This window comes from Cyphomyrmex costatus, unplaced genomic scaffold, assembly GCF_001594065.2.
Source record: "Cyphomyrmex costatus isolate MS0001 unplaced genomic scaffold, Ccosl1.0 scaffold146, whole genome shotgun sequence".
Taxonomy (NCBI): Eukaryota; Metazoa; Arthropoda; class Insecta; order Hymenoptera; family Formicidae; genus Cyphomyrmex; species Cyphomyrmex costatus.
In genome coordinates, this window is record NW_017275457.1 from 701284 (window position 1) to 720973 (window position 19690).

Sequence of the window (19690 nt, forward strand, 5' to 3'; positions counted from 1 at the left end):
GTCGACATATGATGTGCCTTAAATCTTACTAAAGGATTCGTGTTATGTTCGCTAGTCATCATCTCATCTAGTAATTTTTCATTTTCTCCCACATTTTACTCTTTCTTTTTCTCCCTCTTTCTCTTCTCCTTTCCTTTCTCGCCTTTTCTCTTTCTCTATCTCTATCCCTATCCCTTTAGCTCTTTCTCTTGATCTCTATTTGAATATTCGATTCGCTTTATTTGAATATTCAAATTAACTGTCAGCCATCATCAGTTACATCGTGCTTTTTGTAGCTATCGTAACGTTAAAACGCGTGAGCGAAGCTATTCTATGATTATCGAACTCCGTGATTCCAAATATTTTGACAGGTCTTACAATGGCGTGTGTATGACCTATTGTTATTTATGTAATTTCCTATACATCAGTGCTACAACCTAGTGCTCAGGCATAGTGCAACAGTTTAATTTCCTGAATGCATCCATTGATAATTGAGCCATCAGATTTGCCGCTGAAATTTTCCACGCGAATGCAATTTCGGGCGCAACATTATGTTTATTGTGCACATTCATTTTTGTATTACATTTTCAAAAATAAACGTAATTGAATTCATAAATGTTCTAATTGTGCAAGGATTTTCTTTAAATTGTCTCGTTAAATGCACGAATAGTCGTTTACTTTTTTTCTCGCTAATTAGTAGGCTAAAGCAGGCAAAGTGATAAATTGAAGCTATTAATATAGACGAGTCTGACGTTCGACGTAGACTTGAAAGCGTATTACTCTGTCGTGTCTCTTAAAATTCATTTAAGCGTCACTTTAATTCATGCAATCTCAATGCTCAGTGTGTGGTGACTCGCAATAAATCTTGTAACCAGCGCGCGTCCGTAGGAGGTTCATCGACCATGGTTTCGCGACGTTATGCATCCCCGTGAGAATTCCGCCGTAAATCTGGCTTAATAACGATGGCTGGCATAAATTAAATTATAATAACGTGGTCTGGGGTGAGAAAAGAGCTTGGTGTGAGAAACGATGGGACATCCTGTTTTCTTTTCATTATTTTACGCGCTCAAGCTTGCATCGATATCTTAAGAAGAGGAGGAAGAAAAAAAAAAGCGTTTGAAGTAAGATGACAGAAGATTGTAGAAAATCCGATTTTCCAAGATTACGTTTCACATAAAGTTACAAAAGATATTTTATCTTTGAAAATTGAAAATTGCGATAAATGACGACGCTATTCTCTTCACGGTTTTTGTTAAGGAAAAAATCGATTAAAGGTCTGTGACAAAATTCGTAAGTAAAAAGTGGTTCGCATTAGAGAGAAATTCGGGACGTTATACACGTACATACATATACGTGTATCTTATGGTGTGTTTTCGTAATAAAATGAAATAGAAACGAAATTTTTCGCCTGGATATCTGAGCTCTCATTAAATTGTAATAAAATTGAGATTTGTCACCCAAGCAAACGAATCGTAACTCTCATTAAACGCCAGTATATTAAGACATCTAATTCTCCTCGCCATCAGTTTGGCCTCACCTGAAGTATTTGCGCGTAAGTAAATGACGCCCGAGTGCACTCAAACTGATGGGAAAATGATCGGGAGCTTGTCGGTTGAAGAGAGTGTTATTGCTTGCTAACCGATCGTTCCTCCAATAATTTCGTTTTGCTCGTCTCTCCATAATTCCGCATGATAATATCTCTATGTGTGTGTGTGTCTCTTTCTCTCTGTGTGTATGTGTGTGTGTGTGTGTCTCTCTGTGTGTATGTGTGTGTATTACGTATTGTATGCCTGATTGTATTCTACACTAAAGTTATCTTTGGGATGGAATTAAGCGAAGCGATAAACTCGCGCGTGTGTGTGCGTGCGCACGCGTAATTCACTGTGTATGTGTCTTGTGTAATGTGATATCGGGTTTTAGCGAAACATTGAATAGCATTATATCACTTGTAATAATTAGAGACCATCTCGTTTCACAGATTTCCTTAATTAAATGCATTGCGTAATAGTGATTACTAAATGTGTACGTCGGAAGATGCGATGGATGTCCGCTCGTCCAAATTCATCTATTTAGACACAAATGTGAACAGCGTTATGGAATAGCGTCAAAGTAAAAGAGCATTTCAGAGGTATTGTATCATATCTAGGAAAATTAAAATTTCAAGAAACGTGTAAACGAAGATCTTGTGAACAGACTATAAATCATTTATTTATTTTTAAACATTTTGCACAATTTTTATGATGATAACAAAATAATATTATCGTAAAATATTAATGGAAAATATTCTCTCTTTTCTTACTTGTGTCCTTTAATTTATCTCTTTCTCTCGCTTTCTCTTTCTCCACCTATCTGTCTCTGTCCATCTCGCGGATATTACCCGCATATTTATGATGATCGATTTCCTATTGCATAACGAGATCGGATTATAAGTTACTGCCGAACGTACCGGATTTATCGTTCGTGTCGACGAAATAGGGATTCAATCGCGACAGTTTTAAGTAATCTAATCACAGGAAGAGAGTTATCGCATAACGGCTGCGGTGGGTCTGCGAATCGACGGCGGGATGCATTATCTAATTCGCGCGCGCCCATATAGCGCGCTAATTTCCTATTGCCTCTGAAACTCCGGATGGTCGATATCGAGACGCGCCGCTGTCCAATGTCACCGGTCGTTGAAACAATGCTAAAAACGATGACCCACTTAGACCAAGAGGATCCACGTGGTCGGATAATCGCGAAAATGTTCGTTATATAGAGTAGACTTCTCTCTGTGCTGCACAAATGCCGATTCTTTTCTTGCCATTAAATTAGATTTATTTGTAAAGCAGCGCAGTTAAACATTATAAACTAACTTTGACGTAAAATTTTACGTCATTCGGATTAAAAAAAAAAACGATCTAGAGAGAAGTCTTTTATTTTGTTCATTCATGCGAGTGGATGTTAGTTATCGAAGCATTTACTGGTGCTATAGGATTAGTGTCGAGATCAAGTGGGATTTAAGTGGAACCGATGTTCCGTTTCTCTGTTCTCGCAGATCCGCATTTTCGTAGGCGTGTTCCTACGAGTTTAAGCTTTCGCTTAAAGCGCAAGTTCTCCTTCGCATTAAGTAAAAATGCCTATCGTAAAAGCCGGATTAACTCTTCTGACACTTTTGCGAAAATGTACTCGTAACTTTTTACAATATATGTGATTATAAATACTCGTACATTTTTAAAGAAATATTTCTTCTCCACAAAATCAAGAGAAAGAAAAAGAGCGCGCAAAGCACCTTGGTAATTTTATTTCTCTTACGAAAAAATATATGTGAAATTCAATACAATGACATCGTGAAAAACTGCGCAGATAAAAATATTTTTATAAAACGCAATCTGTAAATGTATTTAGTATAAAGACGTATTTCACTTGTAATAAAATTAAAATTTATGAGATATGTATTGAACTTTTTTTTAGTCATTAATTTTAAAATTAAAAAAAAAAACTAAAAACGTACCGTATAACGTTTATTCGCATACTACGCAATTACGAATAAATTCGGAAAGAATAATAATAATTATTATTATTAAGTCACGGACGCATTAACCCAGTGTAAGTAGCACACAGCGTCGAACAACGTTTCTATATTTATTCTTTTTTATATTTTGAAGGCTATGCATATAGAGTGTCTCATTACCAGATAAAATTTTAATGATAAGTGATTCTATCACAATATTTTAAAATCAGATTTTTAGCGAAAAATCGTTAAGAGACCATTATTAGCTGTGGCTCTGGTTCTCGTCGAAATAAATCAAATTTTGAGTTTTGTGTGAAATTAAGAGAAAAATATGATTTTATCACGTTATTGATGCTTTATAAATACGCGAGAGCTCTTTAATTTTCAATATTTAATAATTCTGTGAGCATATCTAATGATAGCTGTTAAATAATTTACATCTGCAAAAGACAGATTAAATTATCTCTTTTCCGGCTTTGAGCTGTTAAAATATATTTACAAATGCCGTTTATCAGCAATTCTTTACAAGCAATATTGATTTAATTAAACGCTTGAATTTATGAAAATAAAACATTGCAAGCGCGATAACATACTTTCTCGATTTTAGTCAAGTTTGGGGCAATAATATCTATAATATATGTTATAAATATCGATGAATCGTTTTCTACTCCATCATATCAAGCCATCATCTTTCAAGGTTAATAAAATTTTAATGAGTTAAGTTTAGAACATCACGTTCATTGGATTGAAAGCTACACTCTAAATTTCTTGGAGTCCGAGAGTCAAAATTGTACTCGAAAAAAGTGAAATTTTACTCTCTTCCAACAACTGAAATATTTTCACTTTCATTTAGAAGTGGCTGTATTTTTACTCTTCTGGTATGAGATTTCACTTTAAGAGATTTAGAGGATATAAAGTTGACACCGTAGTACATACAAGTAAGCGTAGTACTTAGATATATTATGATCTCGTATACTCACAATCATTTCATCTCCGTTTTGACGTGTTGATTTCCGATATTTCGATAAAGAACAAACATCGGGAAAGGGAACACGTAAACATTGAGGAAATGTATCATTATGACAAGAGGAATCGACTTTAGCGAATTTTCCGCACAGTTCACCCACAGCTATTCGATCCAGACGAAGAAGCGATGTTTGTGAAAGCTCGAGAATGCGATAGCCGCGATAACCGATACGGCTGGAAGTTTCTATTGTTCTAAAAGTTACACTTGGTACTTTTATATCAATACAAATACCTCCGCAATACACTACGACATTTCATAACATGATAGGCATTGTGTTGGTTCGTTATTGAACATAAAACCTCCGCGCTTTAATAAATATAAAAGATGCTTTAAGGATATTGCTCTGCGCGTTTTAGATATAAACATTTTTGCCTACAATCCCAATAGAAATTTCATGAAATGGTATTATACGATGTAACTTTTATCTCAATCCGTAATAGAGATGATGAGACGATACATGAGAGATAGAAAGAGAAAGAGAGAAAAGGAAAAATTAAATTCATGCTAAGTTAAAATTTGTTAATTTTTATTAATATAATTTTCATATTTATTAAGAAACCTTTACCGTAATTTAGTTTAATCGTAGCTAATAGTGATGGGAAGTTTTAAAATTAACTAGACTAGAGTGAAATTTTAATTTCACGTTCGCTTTGTAACGTATACAAGTAACGATCTGCTTCATATAAACCAGAAATTCAGACCGATGATGTGACAGCGGAATTCGATATGTACTCGCGTAAAACCTCGATAGACAACGGTTTAATTGAAAAATGTATTTTCATTAATGTTCTCGAATATTCATTACTCTCGTCGATCCCGATGAATTCGGCACGGTGCAATTTGTATTCTTTTTTGTTTCGAGTTTCACCCGAAAAAACTGCTACAACTGCGCTTTATTCCGAAGAAGAAAATACTGGTACTGTAACGCTTTCCTTTCAAACGCCTGACAATGAGTTATTTCGTGGCGCAGGAAATTAGGAAGCGTAAAAAAATTGCACGGGGAATCTCAGAAGAGAAATCTCACGTACATGCGCGTAAACGCAATTTCGTGAAGTTCTTAATTTACAGGATATTGAATGCACGCGAAGCTGCTCGTATACATGAAATTATCTATTTCTCTCAGCACAGAGATTATAGTAAATATTTTAAGCACAATTTACTTTACATGGAAAATGTAATACAATATAAAGGCACTTCCTATTTTCATTTATAATATAATAAAATCTGCAGGTAACGGATATGTAAATTATACTTTTCCAAACATTTCATTCATATTTTCTTTATTATGAGTACATATAGTATATTTGTTTTATACATTAGAGCCTTTTCATTATATATTTATTTCAGTTCTTACGGGTGTTTCAAAATTCTAATTCATATAAAAATATATACATTATAATCACATATAGTAAAAATGTATTAAAAAGACGATTATTTAAATTAATGCTCGAAAAAAACAATTTTGTAAAAAAATCTAGCTAAATAGAGGTCTGAAAATAATTTTATTAGACTCTCAAAATGATTGGATAGCTCAAACTGGTTACTATAGAGTGTCAACATTTTTTACTCGTTTGATTTTTCTTTATAATTACGTTGATGGTTTAACAATATTATTTTCAAATCTGTGTTTAGTTGAAATTTTAATTAGTAGAAGATAAAAAGTTATCAAAGGAAAGAAAAATATTTGGTTACATACAATATGTATTTATTTCGCAATATTGAAATTGCAGGTACTCATCTTTCGTGTCAAACTCTCTATCTACTGTATAATTTATACGTGGTACTCCACGACTTTATTGTCTGTTTTATCTACATTCTGTGGCGTTGCGTACGTAGAAAAGTATGAAGTGGCACATAACATGTTCAGCTATATAAGAAGCAAAGTCACGTCGCGGGACTCTGAATTTTATATCGGCGCGATCATGATCGGGCACAGCTGCTTGGAGAACTAGGTTGATGCTTGACAAGTGGGACGTAGCTCTTTAATAAGGACGTCATGCGGGGAGGAAGAAAAAAACTTATATTAACTTCCTCGTTGTGTGGTTGGCGTCTATTTTCTACCGGTCGCTAGAATCGATTATGCATTCAATATCGCAACGTGTCATACCGTCGCATAATATGTAAGTAAATTTGTTGGGAAACTTGCTTATAAAAAGAAAGGAAATTATTGCAAATTTGCAATATACATACAATACGCTGTACAAAATGTTCAATGCGTCTTTAAATATACGTGTGTGATTAAGTATGGAATATTTTTACACGTATGTACATTATGTATTATATTTTATCGTCTGTTAATCTTAATTTATTAGAAAACCTAATTCCAATATTATTTGGTTTTGTTCCGCCTTGATTTCCCTTTTATGTACGTGCTTTTATGTTGAAAAATTTATCAAAATTTATCAAAATTTATCGTTTTTTTCGGTAAAAATAAATATTAATTATGAATACGTGGAAATTTTAATTAAATAACGATTCTACGAACAACGAAAATTATATTCTATCTAATTTCTGACTATCATATATTTGCTCTCTTTTCAGTACATTTTACTAGTAATTAAAACTCTAAAATTTTTTAACGATTTTAATGGAATCTCCAAGAAACTTCTGCAGAAGAATTAAAATTACCGTATTTTCGTTTATTTTTTTTTTTTGGTACTAGCATAGCTTTTGCATTTTGTCTTAAAATAAATTTACGTATCTATAAGTTTTGTGAGAAAATTGGATTGATGTTGTCATCATTTTAATCTCAAATTTTTACGAGGGAAAATAGAAGGTGGAATTGAAGTGAAATATTCCCTTTGTGTGAACCATCAGAGACGCTGTAAACAATACTGCAAAACGACCTCGTTATTCAGAGTGTAAACTTGAAAATTTCGTTGTACGCGATGTATCTTCCCTAAAAATCTTAAAAAAAGTACGAAAAAGAGTTACAAGATACGCCTTCACGTAAAAGTTAGTTCTTAAGCAAGTATAACGTATATGAAGTACCTTAAAGCGTCTTTTTTTAATACAAAAGGCTGATATAAAGGTGACACTTTCCACGAGTTTAACATTCTTTCAGCAAAATAAATTTAACGCAATAATGGCAAATTAAGTATTGTTAGAATTAGATTTTATGAAAAATTAAGATTAAGGCAGACACACGATAAAATATGATAAACATACACACATATGATAAAGTGACTATCTCCTTTTTATCCAAAATCTTTTGTCTAAATAAAAAATCCTTTATCTTTCATTAATGGAATTTTTATATTAGGAACGTAAATTTGCGTAAATGCGCAAGTCTTTACATAATGATAAAAATTCGAATATTATCGAGTCTCTTTTTCACTAACGAAACAACGTCCTGATATTCGATAGATGATATTACTTACTGCTATTAAGTAGATTTTCTCTTCATGAGACCCTATACAATATCTAAATATAGCGCGTTCAACGTTTCTGGAACGAAGAAGGCGCGCGATATACCCGAGCCCCTTTCTTAACGTAACGCATACCTTTTTCCCTCTTTTTCTCTCTCCACCCCTCGTGCTTATTGATTTTCAAAAGACTCGTTATCCTTCCGTCGTAAAGAATTCGCGGATTAACGACGAAACTAGAGCGGGCGAGTAATTGAATAGAGGAATCGACGCTGGGACGCTTTACGTGTGTGCACAGGAGAGGGAACCTGTTGCTCGCCTGTCTTCCAGCCGCCTGGCACGCAGGGCGACTTTTTACTATTCTCATAGTTAGGGAAGGAGAGAGAGACAGGAAGTAGCGCGCTCATTAAATTTCCAGGGCGTCGCGTCGTGGTCGCCGTAACGACCGCAACGACGTCTTAATTGCCGAAGGAGCGCAAATCTCAAAGTCATAATAACCATCACGCGCGAACTTGATAGTGGCTTTCGGCTTTTCCGCCATCTCGGACTTCGCCGCTATACGACGTCGTATCCTTCTTCCCTACCTTTTATCTTTCACTTCTTTTGTTGGACTATTTGGACGGAATCCATCGAAAATGGGAAATCTGCTTGTCATATTCGGTATTACTGACGACGTGCCAGCAAAAATCAAGTGAACACTCTTAATAATTAGAGTTGGCTTAATTTTGGATTTTTTGTATCAGTACAGAATATTGGAAGAACGTTAATACAAATTACAATAATTCTAATGATACCAATATCAAAATAATTCGGCGGTTCTAATGTTAAGAGAAGATAGTCGTTAGAAGAAGCCATTCGCTTGGAAGTAAAAGCACGGAGCGAATAGATGTTCTTCATCTTGCACAAGGAACCTCTTGTTCCTCACGAAGAAACTGTTTAATATCTCAAAGTTTGGCCGTGATCGTGAGCATCTATAACAAAAAGACACGAACGTGCGCAAAATTATTTATGATATACTTCGTTCTTGTACATCTACGTGACATTTTTTCACGTTTTTTTTTTTTTATTCACAGCGACAAATGTTTCGTTTTCGAGTGACGTTCACACGTGTTTTTCAAGACAGGTTTGCTTCATTTTTGATTATCCCATCCGTCCTGCCAGATTCCCAATGGAATCGAAACTTTGGCCAATGCCGATGGCCAAGTTGTGGTAAGATGTGGTCCAAGTGGCTACCCTGTACAAGTCTGTAATCGACCAGAGGAGTGAAAATATTTGTTCTCGGATAAAAGCACGGGAGTAATACCGTGTCCCTTCTCGTGAAAACAAAAGAAGGTCGAGCCGTTAGCGGAGAAGATACGCTTCGGAAAATTCGTTGCGACGCTTTCCAATACGGTGAGATGAGAAATACGATTCTTTTTTTCCAAAAGAAATTGTGCACCGAAGCTCGTGCAAGCGAAAAAATTCGAAAGCCTATTTCCGGTCTGATCAATAGCAAACCAAGCGTGTAGAAACTATCGAGTTCTCACACTGGTCTCACCCCCCATGTACGCAAATGTTTACTACGATGCGTTTCTGAATTGTTACGGGATTCCCAGAGGGTGGCTGGCGAGGATCGATAGGTATCGGACGGTTTACATCGAAGGTTTGTCAATAATCGTTCTCGCGGCGTGAACCGCGTCAATCGATGAACTTTCGGACGCCGTGCTTGGAGGAATTATCTTTGCGGTGCGTTTCCTGAACGAACGATCAAACCGCGCGAAACTGCTCGTGACTATCCGACCGAAACCCATCAAGTTGTAAAGCTGCGCGCTCGTCATTAACATGCGGAAACACGATCGCGCCACCAATAATGGCACCATATCCAATTGCTTTGCTCGCGCAAATCACCTGCGGGAAAACGAAGCGAATGAATGGCACAAAGGTGGCAACACGTACTACAAGCTTTAGTCTAGAAAGCCCGGTAAGCTTTACCGATAAAGCGAGTTTCGAATACGGACAAATGTACACGCGGTTCACTTAAATCATAATCACACTACGGGTTGATGCCAGTTACGATTGATGGTTGACGGTTTTATTTTAGCCAATCATGATGCAGCTAATACGGACTAGCAACGTGAGATTGGCTAATAGAAAACCTACAACTGACAACTGTAATCGGCAATCTGCAGTGTGATTACGGCTTTACATATATGCGATTATGGTCAACCGCCTGTCGACACTCCCACCTGTCGCTACAGATACTCAAAACATGCGAGAAATTATCTCTCGATGAACGGACAATGGGTGCGTCTCTTCGTTTATACAGATACTACATTATGTTTGTCGAATCATCCGCGGTGAACCGCAGGGGCATACGATTTTTTCTCACGTTTACCTGCGTAGAGGAAGCGATTGGCTTCGGCAATACGTATGATTCACCAGTACCAGACCCGGACGACGGGCTCCGCTCTCTCGTAGTGGTGGTGGCTAGGATCGATCCAACCTATCTCCAACCAGCCACCCTCTCCCCGTCGCCTACCGCGGTCGCGTCTCTCTCTCGCTATCGCTCTCCCCCTCCCTCTCTCTCTTCTCTCTCTCTATCTCTCTCGCTCTTTCTATTTAACCCGAAGTGAACAGTCCGACGTGTAGCACGTACCATCTCGGATCCGGTCGCTCGTTCGCCCGGCTCCTAGACTCTAGATTTTTTTTTTTTTTTCCAATCGATGGCACCTCGCATGATGAGCTCTTCTCACGAGTTATGCACTGGTCTAGTCGTGTGTGAATTCTCATTTTCGATATTTATTGGGTATAGTACATCGAAGTATCTATGCACGAGAGGACTGAAGTATATACTCAGTGTCTCGGAGTATGAATAAATCGATTGTATTGTATGTTGCGCCGCGTTAAGCGCTTCGGAGTTTCACTCACGTGAAGATATGATTTACTTTCGTGTCGCTTTTACGCTTCATTGTCGTACACATCATGCAAGTTCACAACGAACAGATTCTTAATTCTGATGAGTTTAATACTGACTTGTTGTCAATAAAATTGATTTCCGAGAATCAAGAGAGACTTGATGATTCTTTGAAGAAGCTTTTTCGCAATTTTCACGACTTAGCTTGGTTTTATCACTTTTTGTTAGGAACTAAACCGCGGCCAGGCAGAGTTACGCGAAACTTTGGATTATCTCTAAATTCACTCGCTTTGCGCTGTGGTATGCTACGCCTCTAGGTAGTTCCCATTAAGGTATTCGATACCTGCTGTTCAGCCCGAATGTGCCAGCGATATATCTAACATGCAGAGCATCGCGTGAATGTACAAGATTCTTAGTCGATTTGCTTTAATACCTCCTCTGTCTAGACAGGGGTGAGAGTTTGTTAATTAAATATATTTCAAACAAATGACTGAGATATGTTATTGGAACTTTATATAGGGAAAGCTAACACTACTATCTCATCTGACGAATTTAACTCGATGAAATTATCCTGAGTATCTTTAATTCCATTAATAGATTAAGATGAGATATAAGATCATTGCACATCTAAAAACCAAGAGATAGGATAAACGTCATTGCTGAATATCGTCTTATAAACTTTATCTACTTTGGCTGATTGAATAATTAAGTCCGTTCCAAACAACGAAGTCTGATGTTCGTAACTTATAAGCTTCAGCGTTATTCAAAGAGAAGTCATAATTATTACGTAATATAGAAACAGTAATGGAATAACTATACAAGTATAAGCGTGTAATACTTATAAGAATTACAAGAGTTATAAGTAAAAGACGAAAGAGAATTTCTATTTCAAGGTGAAAATTTGTCACATTTCATAACATGTCGTGTAATTTTTCTCGTATCGTAGAAATTATATTTAGCTAACTATTTATTATTATATATCTCTTTTCTTCTGTGTTGCGAGTCGTTATGATAATTACATCGTTTAATAACGTAACATTTTTCTTCCGTGCTGAATTAGCATTTCTGTTCCATTATGCGTTTTTAAAATGTTTCTAAGCACGGAACGGACGTTACTCACTTTTAGCGTTGATATCTCGATAACGAGGTATTTCTGTCTACGAGTGCACGATAAAAACGAATAATTATTTTAACGCCCCCGAGGGGAATATGAAATTCGTGTCCGTCCTGTACAATAGATAATATTTACAACTTCACTGATATAGTCTTGAAAGCGCTTATACAATTCGAATGTCAATTTGTAACGCGCCTCAACGGTCCTCTTAATATTGATATTCGGTTGAGTCTCGAAAATCTAAATAATAACGCGCCATATAGTTTCTGTCGGGATTCCATTTCAATATGACCGAGACTAGCTATCTATATTAAAATCTTCGTTCTGAAATCGCATCGGGCACGAACTTCGTAGAATTCTTACCATTAATTTCGGAACTGATCGGACGAGGATGGCTCTGCATAACTTAAAGGAATTTACATTGTGTTCGAACATTCTGAAAGGTAAAAGAAGTAAGTTTAATACGATAGGGAAAGAGAGGGGAGGGGGGTATTTGCGCGATGTCTGAATTTATAATTTGTCTCGTTAAACTTTCCGCCGATTGCTTATCTCGCGCATTAGATTTTCATCTGCAGAAATAAACGCTGCAAAGAAATAAAAAATTAACAGCGAAAAATAATAAAAGATATTCGGAAAGACTAAAATTGTCAAAGTAAACGAGTAAAATACATGTCAAATTAATGAAACGTGTGTAGGTATATCATATATGTATTTTTAATTTTTGAAATTAGACAAATGAATGAAGAGAATTCAGACTGATATGTTGTGTGCTCTTTTATTTCGCATTTACACTTTTCTACACCTTTATTTATCCTGATTTCACGTAAGATCGTGAACAAACATTTGCGATATTAGCAGATGTAGACGATTTATCTGCTAAATCGTACAAATTTTTATGTGATTACGTTGCTGAGTTTAATGTTTCAACTTCGCAAGAAGTTCCTTTCTTTCTGTCCGATAAAATTCACGTACCTCCGTGCTTTTCAGCCATTTTTCATTGTTGTGGTCGCTCGATGGACCACGAAAGCTGCAGCGGGCGGTGAAAAAAGTTCGCCTTACTTGATCATTATATCGAACGAAGAAAGTTACCTACGTTCGTTAGCGCGCTCACCGCCGTGTACGCCTCACTAAATTGCTTGTTGAAACTCATTAAAACAGTTTCACACACACACACACACACACACACACATGACGCGCGTACATAATCGTTAAAAGCACGGCATCGTTATTGAATATTGACTCAAACGAGGTGGCGCGTTGGCGAAATACGATATTTCGCTAGTTTAATCGCGACTTAATCGTGTCACCGTCAATTACTAGACGCGGTAAGACGTGTTCCGCAAATTTGCGTTACCCTCTTTCGACAAATGCGAATAGTTTCTTGCTTCTTAGTACCTCCGTAAATACCGTCCTTTTAATTAGACGAAGTCTTTTAATTGCGCCGCTCTGGATAAGAAAGGGAAATAACTGTGTCTTTAAATCCTTTTGTCCTTTGGAAATAACATAGTGTTTTATAGAATAAGAATTCCGTTTCCTTCCACTTATTCTTTAGGCACAAAAGGAATGATTTATGCATCACGATCTACGAGAAGTATAACGCATATATACGCACAATATACAAGCGATATTCTCGAAATTTTTTATCTGTGAGACATCAGATCGTTTTAAATCTCTTCATGTTTTATGCAAAGGGAATTCATTTTTACGTGGAAAAGCATGTACGTGGACGCGTTCTTTATCGCGATCAAATGTTCAAAAATCCATCATTATCATATTAAAAAAGACTTCCAGCCACATGTAGCGTATAAGCTTCTATCCATATGACGTCGCCAGATGTCGGTGATAAATATGACGTTGCTCTTTTATCGCTGTCGTGATGTGCAATATTTTCTGATCGCAATTGGTGTCACTACATGTTCATCTTATCCTGTCAGACATTCGTAAATCATTTTTACTTCTTGCTTGCACTAACTGATTTCGTCAAAATCTTGCATCGTGATTACTAAAAGATGTTTCAAATTAAATAATCTTAATTTTCGTGTCCTTTAATACATTATTAATTTATTAATAATTTCTATGTGACTAATCAGAAAAGTTCGCACTTGAACAATGTATCTCAATTAATTTTCAATTTATATCACAATTTCCATTTATATTTTATGTTAGGGCTAACCATATGTTGTAATAATTCACGAAAGATAGTCAATTTGTATTATTATGTTTATTTAATTTAATGAGGGACGCATATCTAATGATTTGGCGTTATAACTGTAACATTTAACAAAGTACTCTTTATCAGTCAATAATTATAGATATAATGTTAATGTTACCTGCTACATAATCAATGAAAATGTATCATGTTTGTCGATTCGTGCATTAATCGTGTAACTGATTGTACGACATGTATTATGTGAACTAATTGTACGGTTTCTATTTGATTCTGTTGTAGTCTCTGTTACAAAATATAGTGTAATGTAACAATACATACGATATACAATACAGTAAATTTTATTAATTTCTAACGCGAACCACACAATTGTGGTCGTGTGCAGATTAAAGTTTAATAATTAATCACGTATTAATATGATATTTTCGGTCAATCTAATAATCGTTTGAACTTTTCTGATTAAAAAGTCTATAATTGCAAATGCCAGCGATATTTTATAAATTTAACAAAAATTTAATAAATATTTATTAATAAAAATTATTCACTTACATACAGAGGTAAATAATTTTCGAGGAGATTGTTGCAACGTGGTTGATTACTTTTTTTTTTATAAATACGTAAAACAAGAACACAGTCACCTACATATATTTTATAATCTATTAGCGAATAATTGAAATTAAAATTTTAAGAAAAATAATTATTTCTTGCAATTTCTTGATTTTATATTTTATGTACTTCTGTACTTAGATATAAAAAGGGAGAAAGAGAGATAATAAAATTTTCTTAGAAGAAAATTAACTGAAAAATACATAAAGTTAACTGAAGAAAATGGTTTTTTTTTCATCTTTACCTTACAGTCGCTGCTCTGAGACTTACTTCGTCAAACATGCTTTATTTAAACTCACAAACTTATAAACTGAAAAATTAACAGTGTCGCGACATTAGAAGAGCTAATACTAAATTTTGCGTTAATCGGATTATATGGCAAACGTGCTTGCTGCGAATTTTATACAATGAAAATTGGATAGAGAGCATATTTGACATTCGCTCTTTGGGATCCAGAGGAAAGATTAAAATGTATATTTCTATTTAATTTACACTCGCGTGTACAGTAAATAATAAAGCAGTATCGGTCGATCGCCTGTCGTATCGCGTTTTGTTTTTTTTTCCTTCGAATTTTGCGATTTTACAAACGGATGATGTATCGGCAACGAGGATTAACGACGAGAGCGATACAAGAATCGCTTGAAATATGCGTTAAATTCACTTCGCCAGGTTCGCGGACTGGAATTTCCATGAAAGTACTAGCAACTTCTAGTGAGATTAGATTAGCTGATTGAGATTCGTTGGAACGTGAAAATTATGTGGGCTGCAGTGTCAAGATCGTTGGAGATACTCGTTGCCTTCTTCGAATACTACACTACCAGGTAAAGTACCGTTTACGATGTATGCAGTATACATATTTTCGCAACAAGGAGCATAAGCAGCATTTAGCTGCGAGACTATAAGTGCACATCTAGAGATAAGTATCATATAGACAGCGCGATACAGAACAGTACAAATTTCTACACAGTTTGTTGTCTGCGGCAATAAAAGAACCTATAAATAGAAGAAAAACCTACAAAAGAGTCTTTAATGAGCGTTCAAAGGAATTAAGAATCTTAGGAATAATTAAGATGATTGCGATATTGTATAATAATTTAATTTCTTTTTTATCGATTAAAATTTTATAATGACACATAATATTGATATTTGGAACTATCATTTATTTCTTTTTTTTTCCAAATATATACATATTTATATTATATGTGTTTTTTTTATATTTATATTATATGTATGTGTATAAAAGATTTGTTTCTTATTCTTGCACTGAACTGCATCAGAATTCTCTTTCTCGCTTTCATCAAGTATCAAACATATACTTATTATCTCACCTTAAATTCTAAAAGTGTATACTAGAAACTACAGAAAACAGATCTACACATATATTTAATTTTACGTTCAACTTTTTATGACATAATAATTAGAGTTTTTTCTGCAAAAAGCAGATTATAGAATTTAAAATCGCTGAAGGATTAAAAGTAAAAAGTTTATTATTATTATATATATAAATAAACTTTTTACTTTTATACATATATACGTATGTACTTATACAAATATATTAATTATGATAATGTGTATATTAACATAAATATAATATTAAATTACCTTTTTTTATATTTTTATATATTTCGTTGAATATATGATACTAATATTTTGGGTACGAGATTTGGTTCGTAGTATATTCGCCACTTTTTAAACGCAGTGCTACATTTTTTCTTTAACTGATGTGGTCAGAGTAATATGCATTATGCACACAGCCAGGCAGTTTACCTTTCATAACGTGACCTTGCCTTGGAACGATTTCTTGAACATAACACAGTGAAATAGTGTTGCGCAGAAAAGATGCATAAAAGCCCTTTCAGCGTCTTTCATACTTTCCGCGTCAACGTGACAGTTTTAGAGCTTTGAAAAAACGCAGCGATAGAGTTAAGGGCCACAGGAGCGCTGTATATCAGCGTGAGAAAGTTCTCTACACATCGATGGTCCTCAAGGACGTTCCGTTGAGCGCGAACAATTTCGGAATATCCATCGGGATCTATCTCTCGATAGCCATCCTCGATTTGAAAATATTCGAGGCGAGCAATCGAGTCGTCTTCGTGACACTCGAAGAAGCATCGCGAAATGCAAGCCGTCGCTCCCGTTTCCAGTATTTTTAGTGCCTTTTTGCGACGACAGGAGCAATTTCTGCTCTTTTGCCAAGCATCGTAACGTTCTCGACCTAATACAAAACAAGAAGGAGAAAACTGGCAAATCCGTGCCATTTGAACTCTCAGTTGACGTAATATTTTTTATTTATTAGAATGATCGGCGCCATAATATATCGTATATTTCATGAAAGTGTCAAGATAAAACTGGTGTGATTTTCAAATAAAATGAGACATTTTTTGACTTATGTTACGACTTATCTTTATTTGTCATCACATCGAACAAGATTGGCAAAAGATAATATTTTTTTTAAGAGCGAAGCATTTAAAAAAAATATGTTTTTAATGCTTCATACATGCTTTAAACAGTATTATTAAAAAACATGTTTAAAACATATTAAAAGCATCGATTAAGCATGTATAAAACAGTTTAAAATATGTGTAAAATATGATTTTGACCAACCCTGATATAAAATATCTTCATTTTATTGATGATATGTTATAATTGTAAGAAGAATTTGTCTTTTTTTTTAAAGAGATGCAATGCAATAATTAAAAAAAAAAGTTTTTTAAAGTTCAAGTCTTTTAAAATTTCAAAATAAGAAATTCATATTAGAAAGTTGTAACTTGCAAACTAATCTCCTACATTCACTCTCAATAAATTCATTTTATTATATGAACAAATATACAATAAAATTTTGTTTCTTTCTATTTCACGTTCTAACATTGCAATATGAAATATTTAGAGAATGCGTTTGGTGGAATAGCTTGACATTTTTGTAGAAGCGTTTCAATTATTTAATTGAAATGCTAAGGTAACATTGCCGGTATGTTCACGATTCGGCAACAGATTAGGTACATACGCACGTACTGGAATGATAACGCCGTTAAATTAATCACGTATTGTCGTCGAAACACGTTAGGGCATAACGAACAGGTGACGTGGCGAATTGAAATCGGCAAATTCAAATTATATCAAATAGCGAATCAAAAGCGAAACGGTTGTTTATTAAATCTTTCTTATATTAATTAAAAGTATAAAACAGAAAATCTACAAAATTAATTTACCTTTTTCATCTAATTTTATTGAATTAAATTTCACCAAATTTAATATATGAGAAAATTATAATTTAAAAAATATGAGAAGAAATCTTTAATATATAAAAAAGATATAAGGCATATAAGGAGATACTTATCGATGATAATTTTGTTTTTTATTCTTTTTTTATGATTAAGATGAAGGGATTGAGTTTTCCTTAGATCTTTTTTGTGATCTTATTAAAGTTCTATTCTACGACGTTCTCTTATCATAGTTGGTTTAATATATATTTCCAACTTAATAAATTTCTCTAAGATTATACTCGATTTAAATATTTGATTAAGAACTCGCTGCAGAGTCTGCAAACACAAAAATTTCTGTTTCAACTTATCTCGATAATTTAAAGTTAATTAGCTTCTAAAATAATTTCATTCTATCGAAGCTTCGCGGAGTTTTTTTTAGTAAGAATTATTATATAAATTTTTTTCCAATACAAGACATGATAAATCGATCTCGATTGTAGATTTTTAAATAATATTGTAATGTAGAATTTTTTTCACTAATTAATGAAGTTAAAACTGCAGCAGTTTGCGTATATCCAATTAATTATTCATTTTTAATTAATTAAGTTTTTTTTGTATGTTTTACTGTCATTCGATGCTCGCTTTTCACGTCGAGTTAAATCGAGTGTGACAAAAAAGTGACGGTGTATGTGCGCCATTTTCGTTCTTATATTGTTCTCTACTTAGTAACTTTATCGATTAACCTGTAGAATGTACATGTGTGTGTGTGTGTACTACACGCAACGTTATTAATTCCTGAAACACCATGTTGGGGGTATCTAACGAAACAATACGAGCCACTTTAATGTTTCGTACACGAGATGATCGTACATTATTATTTTTATTTTTCGCACAAGTTTCAATACTTTTACTTAAGTATATTAATTTTTTGACATTATATTCGCTCCATTTCTAGTACATTTTAGAGAAGAAGAAATGTTTCATGTATGAAAGGAACAACTCTTTTTATACATGAAAAGCTCTAATTTAAAAACAAACATTTTAAAATTTGAAAAGGATTAACAAAAATAATGTGATTTAAGGTTTATGTGTTAATTATGTGGCACTAATTCTACAAGTTTTAACGTAGTTAACAAACGATGCACGAATGAGCCTGAAGAGACCGATTAGGGAGATTTGAACAAAAGAAAAGCAGTTCCTTTATAATTGTAATATAATCTTGCATATAACGATAAAATAATTATAATCTGAAAGAGAGGAAGACTGTAAAATGTATCTTTTCATAATGTAGAACTAAAATGTCCCAACAGGGGCTTTAATACAATAGTTTTTTAATGTGTGTATAACTTTTTCTCTTTATGTGTATACAATACACATATTTTTCATCTAACAAATATTGCATAAATTTTAATTCGAGATTCCAGAGTTTGAATTGTGTAATTTCAAATTGCAAAATCTTTGAAGTGAAATGTATTTATTTCGTAGATTTTGTAAAATCCCTCTATACAAATTTAAATTTTCCAGATATATCAGATCGAGTTGTCGATACGTTGGGATAAAAACGGCTACGTAAATAGTTAATTCCGAAAGTTTGTTACCTAAAACACACACGCACACACATACAAATAGTACTATATGAAGTACATATATCGATTTTCTCATGTGTGCGCGAATCTCTAATCTTTAATATAGTAACGTATGTAATGCGAATCGAGCGAAACGCTGCTGTGCGGTTGATTTAATATCAAAACTTTCACGATATCGTCTGCGAGATCGCATATTGTATCCCATAGAGTGTTGTTCATTTATCAGTACATGTATCTATTTTCGTTTCAGAGTTACTGAA

At 34.3% G+C, this 19690-nt stretch overlaps 1 protein-coding gene across 3 annotated transcripts in view; it reads left to right on the plus strand.

Moving 5' to 3' along the window:
• Syt7 (Synaptotagmin 7) overlaps nucleotides 1–19690 on the plus strand; it is a 156282-nt gene that overhangs the window by 121600 nt on the left and 14992 nt on the right. For 2 of the 3 annotated variants that reach the window (XM_018551774.1, XM_018551773.1), the window contains exon 1: nucleotides 15398–15462. The exons of the other annotated variant lie outside the window; for it this stretch is intronic. In XM_018551774.1, coding sequence (XP_018407276.1) covers nucleotides 15398–15462 — 65 coding nt within the window. Of the gene's footprint in view, nucleotides 1–15397; nucleotides 15463–19690 lie in introns of those variants that run through there. 3 annotated transcript variants of the gene reach the window in all.